This window comes from Pygoscelis adeliae, unplaced genomic scaffold (genome assembly GCF_000699105.1).
Source record: "Pygoscelis adeliae isolate BGI_AS28 unplaced genomic scaffold, ASM69910v1 Scaffold347, whole genome shotgun sequence".
NCBI lineage: Eukaryota > Metazoa > Chordata > Aves > Sphenisciformes > Spheniscidae > Pygoscelis > Pygoscelis adeliae.
In genome coordinates this window covers 626,439-634,556 of record NW_008825158.1, presented here as the reverse complement: position 1 = coordinate 634,556, position 8,118 = coordinate 626,439, and the positions used below count along the sequence as shown (strand labels likewise).

At 40.6% G+C, this 8,118-nt stretch overlaps 1 protein-coding gene across 1 annotated transcript in view; it reads right to left on the bottom strand.

The window, feature by feature from the left end:
• The window catches only part of TIMM22 (translocase of inner mitochondrial membrane 22 homolog (yeast)), a 12,689-nt gene extending 12,185 nt beyond the window's left edge, over positions 1–504 (bottom strand). The window contains exon 1 of the mRNA XM_009328661.1: positions 399–504. Within this exon, the coding sequence (XP_009326936.1) occupies positions 399–504 (106 nt within the window). The remainder of the gene's footprint in view (positions 1–398) is intronic.
• Positions 505–8,118: the final 7,614 nt, after the last annotated feature.

The window sequence follows — 8,118 nt, the reverse complement described above, 5'->3', positions numbered from 1 at the left end:
GAGCACTGAGTATTGCCTTTTTGACATATTTAGATTTATCCGCATTTTGAATAGAAGGGTGACTGCAGTAAAGCTATCTTCGGTTTGTTGCTGCATCTCTGATGCCTAAGAAAGTGCAGACATTTGAAAACTGCAGAGAAAAATAAACTTTGGATAAATGTGTGCAAAAGCAATCAGAGACTTTTATTTTAAATATATGAAATACAATGAATATTCCCTCACCACATAGATTTCCTTCCTCATTTTGCCTTTTTCTGTGGGTTGGCTTTTTTTTGGTAGAAGTCTGTTAACTCTTCAGTGTTCTGTTCAGAAATGACAGAAATGCTGAAAAATGCTGGTGCCTCTTACAGACTCTTACTTTTGAAACAGGCAGTTTCCTAATTCTATTTCTGACTTACTTAGTGGCTGTTCCCTTGGAAATTTTAAAGTTGTTGTCTGGTCTTCTGCAATTTTGGCAACAGGCACCAGAGGAAGCTGTTTTTCTTGTCTTCTATAGCACGCCATGTTCCATAAAACATATCTGCCTTTTTTCCAAATGTAATGATTCTAGTCTCTTCCAGCAACAAATATTTTTTTCTAGCTGCAGGTCAAAGCTGGTAGCCATGCCACAGGCTGAGCTCCTCAGGTATATGAGTGGGAACGTGAAACTGTATAATAGTCTCTTACGAACAGGGGAAAAAAATCTGAGTTCTCCAAGTCAGCACACACAGCTTTCTTGCACTGGTGGAGCCTTTTTGGCAACATCATCTTGTTAACTGAACAGCAGTTGTTTTTGTCAAAATGGAAAGTGGTGCCCCATGATTCATGCTGCAAATGTCCACTAGCTGCTTGAACTTCCTGACATCTGTAGTGGAACTGAGAAAATAAAGACGTTTGTATCGGTTATCTACAAAAAGGAAGAAAGCGCGGAATAAATGCTGTCCCAAAGCCATGGCCTGACTCCACTAATACCCACTCTCTGATGCAGACTTTCCTTTGTAATTACTTTTGGTTTTGCAACTCCAGACAGTAATGTTTCAAGCCTTATAACTGAATTAGAGACTTGCTTTAAAAAGACATTGTTATTGACATAATAGCCTTGTTTATGGAATTTCTCTCCTTTGTAATTAAGATTGTTGTATGCACAAAAGCAGTTAAAAATAGCATAAATATCTGCAAATGCAAAAATATTTTAAATCTTGTTCTTGTGTGAGCCTTTTTTTCCACACACTGTGCATTTGCTTCTCAAATGAGCTATGCTGCTAGAAATTCTGCCCTTTGCCCATTCCATTAAGTTGTGTCTCATCCATGTTTGTTCTTGTAAAATTGCACAGGCAGTGCAGGTTGCAACATAAAGCATTTGAATTCCTCAAATGCAATATTTTAAAAGTGTATTGATTAGTGGGGTTTGGTCTTATTCTCTCATACCTTGTTGCAGTCGTGGGAGCTAGTGGATTGAGCAGCATGCGAGCAATATGCTCACTGTTATTTTGTCTGTCAACCAAATTTACCAGCTGGGTGAGAACCTGGCAGATTCTTTAAAAATGTTTGTATCACTACTTGAAATTGTTTTTTCATCCTGGCTGTGTGAAAGTAATTACGGTTGAGGCCCTGGACAGGCCACAGGCTTTCTTTATGACCATGGCCAACTCATTTTAGCTGTTTCTGAGCTCTTGGTTCATTAAACAGAAAGGCAATTTTTCAGTTCAGAAGGTTTTGTGCTGATTAATCCTTTGGTCTAAGTAAAGAGATCAGATAATTATAGCAATAAGTGCTACCAGAAAACCTCTAAATAAACAAATGTGCTGTCTGGTCTTGTTGGGTTTGGGGAAATTGTATGCCACTATTCCAGCCTGTCTACCAAAGCTGAAGCATGTAAATGCTGTGACTGTGTCCTCACGTCCAAGCATTTTCATTTTTAGCTTTTGCTCAAGTTGTATTTATCAAAGCTAAAAATATCTTTGCAGATGAAATATAGTAGCTCTTCTCCTCTCCCCACTCCCCTCATTTCAGTTCTTTATTTCTCTTGGCTGAAGGATGAGAAAACCTACTGAGCTGACAACGCTGCTCTCCCACTGAGCCCATATGAACTCACCAGCAATGGCAAAGAGACAGTGTGCTGCAGTCCAAAAAGTGTTTTTCTTCAGAAAAAGGAGCTTTTCAGCAAGGTGTACGCAACTAATGTCCCTCCCATTTATGAGTTCAGGGTCCAGGGACCTGCAGTCGTTTGCTTCCGAGCCAGTATTTTTCAGCTCTAGCTGTTCAGTTTTGAAGGTGGCCCATAATCAAAGCAGAGGGAGTGACTTGCAGTCCCTCCGCTGAGTACCTAAGTGACCTCATTGCCTATGCATGCATCACTGAATGTAGTGTCACTTCCTCAGGGAGGAGAAACACAGTGCATGTAGATCACAGTATCTACAAGAACTTTGTTAATGTGAATGACAGAAAGTACTTCTTATGAGCTGTGAATAATCTCAAAACCTCTAAATGTTAGCTGTATAAAAATATGGAATGGATAAGTTCTTCTGCCTGTGATCATACAGCCTGTCCTCGGGTACTGAAGAAACTGGCAAAGTAGGCTGGATAGAAGGATGATACTGCGGGTGTCGATGAACTTGGAATAGCACCTGGCATGATTGGTTGAGTGTTTAGGGACTTATAACTAATAATGTATGCTTGAGACCTGCCAAACATAGACCATTATCACATGCTAAATAAGTCATGATGTGGTCTTTTTCTTGTTCTGGTGTTTTAAGATCTGAAGGCAAGAGTTCCTCACTCTTAAGAATATCACGAGAAAGTTGGATCCCAAATGCATAACCTTCAGAAGGGATTCCGCTTGGACTCAGTCTGTGTCTTAAGGTTTGGTTACTCTGTGATGACAGTAGTGGTGCCAACACTGAACTGAAACGTAAATTTACTCTTGGCATAACATTAACTTCTTTTGAGCCCCTTTGGCATCTAGAGTGAGGAGTTCCAGAGTGTGCAGAAAGGTTGAACTATTCAGATGCAGCAGCTCTTTTTAGGCTCATATTGTAAATCTTCTCTATCTCTCTATTATGAGACTACTACTGTAGCATCAACATTGCTTATATAGTACGTTCACACTGCAGTTCAGGAGAGAATTCCTGATCTGTAGTCACAGACTGAATGTCTTAGGTCAGAGGCATCAGAGAGTGAACAGCCCCCTCTGTGGACAATCGAACAAAAAGCCCTGTTCTAAACACCTTATGTTTCTGTGTTTGAAATCTAGATTTGATTTCTCTTTGCATCCCCTTTGTTTCCTCCAACTTGATACTATCTTTGCCTGCTTTAACTCCGTTAAGACCTCTGGCCCTTTCCTTCCTGTATTCAGTCACTAAATTCTCTTCAGAAAGCTTAAGAAAGAGGAACGTTCTTGAGCATTGCTCACTCCTGTCCCTTATTTGCTCTGTTCTAAATAAAGAACAGATTGACACTTCTTCTTGGACAGCTCAAGAGAAGTCACTCAGGGCTGATTCTAGTTACTTCTTGTGTAAAAGCCTCTGTCTTAATGTATCTTCCTTCCCTGCACGCACGCACTTTTCCACTCTTTTGAAGCAATGATGGAGGCAAGGGAAATGTCGTAAGGTGTCCTGGCTGTGATTGCTGGCACTCTAGGGAAGAGGTTATTAGTGTGGAATATAAAAACTTCTGAAAGCTGCTTCTGTGGTTTCCTCTGAAAAATGGCTTCTTTCTATGGCCACCTCCTTGCCCTTCCTACATTGTATGTACCGCATGTTTTTACTTGATTGGATCATGCAGCCTAGTCTGGGTTTTATGCTCTCTGCTCAGTGTCCAGTTCTGCTGTTGGGGATGATGGGATACGGAAAGAAACTCTGTCTGCTTTACGGATTGAAGCATCTCAGTGTTTTGGAGATGGGATACAAATGGCTTTCTTGCATAAACCCTCCTTGCTTTGGTGAAAATATAATATTTCTCATTCCCCTGAGTAAGCAAGTGTGCATATGTGTGTGCGTGTGTGTGTTGAATGCCAAAGCATTGGTGAAGCCAGCTCGCTTCCGTATGTGAATCATTTCTCAGGCAGCTCTCTGTGTCTCGCTGCAATGTGGTTTTCCTCTCAGGGAAGCACTCAAGCCCTGAATTTTCAGTCTGGCTTGCACATGCTGTCAGAAGCTAGTGGGAGACGGTTTTCTTTTTAATGCAGAAAAGAGGACAAGCTTTTACTGTAAGTATTTTAATATCTTTTATTTTTTAAGGTGAGAACTGTATTATCCCTAGAAGGGTTCTAGGACCAGTAATGTATTCTTAGAGTGAATGGACCTGCTTTACTCAACAACACTTTTTTTGTAGTATCTCACTGTAAAACCAAACTGCATGAAACAAAAAATGTACAGTGCAACAATTCTGCATTAGCTGAAAGTGGGCTGGGGGTGGTCTAAAAGCCATTACAACAACAACAATTAAAAAAATCCCACCATGTGAGCCTGTGAGAGCTGGCTACTGTATTTTATTTGTGCTCAGCTACATAGATCTTAGTGACAGAAGGGTTGAAGCTGTTTCTGTGCCTGTTCCTGCTTTCTTCTCTGGCAATTTAAGGTTGTGCTCCAACAGTTAAATGAAGCAGGAGCATGAGCAGACTTTCCTCTGCTACTGCATGTTCATACAGTCCACTCAAGAAAGGGCGGAAAGGAACAAGCTGCTAAGCAAATAGGTTTGGCAGCTAGCATCTCTGCAGGGGATCAGTGAAGGCATTCGGGAGCACGCCAGATGGGTACCGTCTTACAACACTACAGCAAAGAGCTGTTCGGATTCTCAGCAGGACCTTTAATTGTCGCAATTTAACAGTTGTCCTTAAAATTGTACTCTGGACTGAAGCTTGATCATAATAACAGTAAAAACAATAGCATTTATGTAGCATGTAATATGGCAAAGTTGTAGAGATGTTAATTAAGCCCTGTATGTGTAGCAGTAAAGGATTACTGGTAGAACTGGTTTGAAAACAGGGATTCTGTACCCCTTTCTCCTGTACACAGTGTAAGTTCTTCTAGATGTCCCCTACTAATCCTTTCTGTATCACCTCCAAAAGGGACTGTTTTGCATGTTCCTCTTCTACCCTTTCTAAATTATAAACTGCTCTCTGCCCCTGTAGCCTCAGCGGGAGAGAGGACATTTGATTTGCTGAAATAGTGTTCTTTGCACAATTTCACAGATAACTAACACAAGAATACCTCATCCTAACATGCATGGATGTACGTACTATCCCTTCCCTTTCTAGTTCAGTTCTAAAACAATTTCATTTCATTATGTAGCCCCCCAAGGTGGGTCTTTCAGTCCGTCAGTGGTCCCCTAAGTTACAGCTGTAAACCGTTGATGCTGTTGCCTAAATCTGTTCTGTTCCTGTTCAGTATGAGTATTTTTAAAATGCAAAGTCTTCTAGTTTCTCCTGCAGTTTTGGAGTTATGTCCTTGTCTTTGCAAAGAACCCTTTCTGTTAGAAGTTCACACTGCCACTCATATAAACATTCAGAAGTTCCCAGTTTATTAACTTTAAGTGGTCTATTCTGCAGATACTTAATGGAGGATAAATATCTCCTTAAGGGATAGCTTCCAGATCTCAATTATTTCTGTGCATTGTGATGGATGGAAAATGGAAGTCAGGGAAACATCCCAGCATGTGGCAATCTGTGGGGCTGCTCACTTGTGCACTGTGTGACAGATGTGGATTTATCTCATTTTTACTTTTTTTTTTTCTGTGGGGTTCCTTTCCAAGGCACACGAATGAGTGTCTCTTCATAAATACTCTATTTAGTGAACAATTACGTTCCCATTTTTATAAATAGAAAAACTAAGGCATAGAAAGATTACATGGCTGAGGTAGTACAATAAATCTGTGCTGGTGTTGAGGATAGAATCGGGTAGAATCCCAAGCCCCAGTGCATTGTCTGCGATATCATCCCTCTGTGCTTCGAGAGGGCAGGGAACCGGGCAGTCTGTGTGCATGTCCCAGTCAGGATTACCATGTAGCCATATGCTGTGAGTCTCTGTCTGCCATTCCAAGAAACATGATCATTCCTTCTCTTTCTTGTAGATGTATCTACCCTCTATGCTACAGAAAAAAGTAATGACAGGTAATTATCAGGCAAACCACTTGTAATTATTCTTAATTTCTTTAGCAATTACACAGCTCTTGCTCTATCTAAAATGAAAATTTCTTTTCTTCCTTCTTGTGGGTTGGCAAAACATGAAGTGTTAACCGTATGTGTCACTTGCTTTGTGCTGTACTCGCTAGGACAGTAGTTCAAAGAACCGGGATTAATGAGCAGTAGCTGCCTTGAAATGGTTCTTAAACATTTTGTTCTCAACCTGCAATATACCGAACATAAATTAAACCATCTATTCAGGGCAGAGTCATACTGGGGAAAGCCCAGAGTGACCTAATTCTTTGCAATTATAACATGGTTGTAACTTCAAAAAGGAAGTTTGGAATCAACGCATCATTTCTACCCTTCCTGAATCTTTCCTTTGATTTATGTCTCCAAAGGGTGGATGTTAGCACTATGTAAACTGATATACTTTCCCTGCTTGTCATACATTGAAGTAATGAGGGAACTACAACTTATAAAAATGCATTCTCCAAATTCTGTAGTGTGGAATCACTTCCTAGATGTAGTTTTGATGTGACTTGATAAAATTTGGAATTTATTGCATAACTTCTGTGTATGCATTCTGCCACTACATGCTTTCATGTACACTCTCCCAGTATGAGAATATGCTGCCCCGCCTGCCTTCCTACAAATGCATGTTGCCATCCTACCCTTCTGATTATGTCTTTTCCCTTGCGTGCATCCATCAGTAATGTGATGAACGTGATTCAGAATTGCCACATTTAAGTCTACATCTCTGCCCTGGAGTTACTGAAAGATCATATCGGTCTCCTGTCCTTTCAACCTTACCAAGACAACACATCTACTTAAACCAGAGAAGCATGGTGGACTGCTTACTAGCAGTATAGCCAGCATACAGTTGTGCTTCATAGCTTCTTCAGGTATCACACCATGCAGCCGGTAGTTGCCACTGTCCGTCTGGAGGGCTAATGAGCAGAAAAATTACAAATAGGTTGGGATTTTTGTTTCCTTATCCCCATGTTGTATGTAAGATCGGGGTCCTAGGGAAGTAGCATAGTTTCTCTTCTGAGATGTGTAATGGTGACTGGTTAGATAATCAGTGTGAGGAAGGAGGGGGAGGAGATTGAGTATCCATGTACAAACAGTGTAATTTAAATTACAGGAGGAGCATGTTCCCAGACATTTCAAAGTATAGCTTTGGCTTGATTTTTTTTTTAAAGCATCAAGTCACTGTGCTGGATGACAGTTCTGGGTGTTTTATCTAGAAAAGTAGCAAAGCTATCTGTTTTTTCCTGTCTTATAAATGGCCAGTAATATGGAACAAGGACAAGAGAAATGCAGCTAAATAAATTCTTTGTTCATATGCACACGTGAGGATTCTGTTGTAACTTCTGCATTTTTTTAATGAGATCTAAGAATAAAAGATTGACAAATCCAAAACTCCAGGGAGAACTTCTGTGGAGGAGGGTGGGCAGAAGGTTTTGTACTGCTCTCATCTGTTTGTGCCTGGAAAAGTCATCAATGACCCTAATGGTTGCTGTGGGAAGAGGATTTTATTTTGAGCAATGTTGAGATGTGGAGTTTTACAGTTGCTGACCTGGAGTCTGGCAGTCTTGTTGGGATGGTTTCAGAAGCTGCGTTGATGGCCAGAAGCCTGTCATTTGCGGCTGGCTGGGACTGTCCTCACCTAGGCCATATCTGATGTAATTTACACATGCTTGTAACCTTTCAGTATATTTATATACTAGTTAATAAATATCAATTTTAGAGAATTATGGAAAACACACTAAGGAAATAAGCAAGAAACACCTTAAACAACACAGAAATGTGACCTTGTCTTACCACTGTAACCACAGGTAAAGTAACTTTGTCTTTGGCAGATCAAAGGGAGTTTCTATTGTCTGTGTGGTTCCATCTGATACCATAAAGGGAAGGGAAAGGAACTGGCTCTGCAATAGTTGCTTATACTGTAGAGGAAGGGAGCCGTGTGCCCTGTAAAGAAAATTCTCATGTGATGCCATATTGAAAGTGCT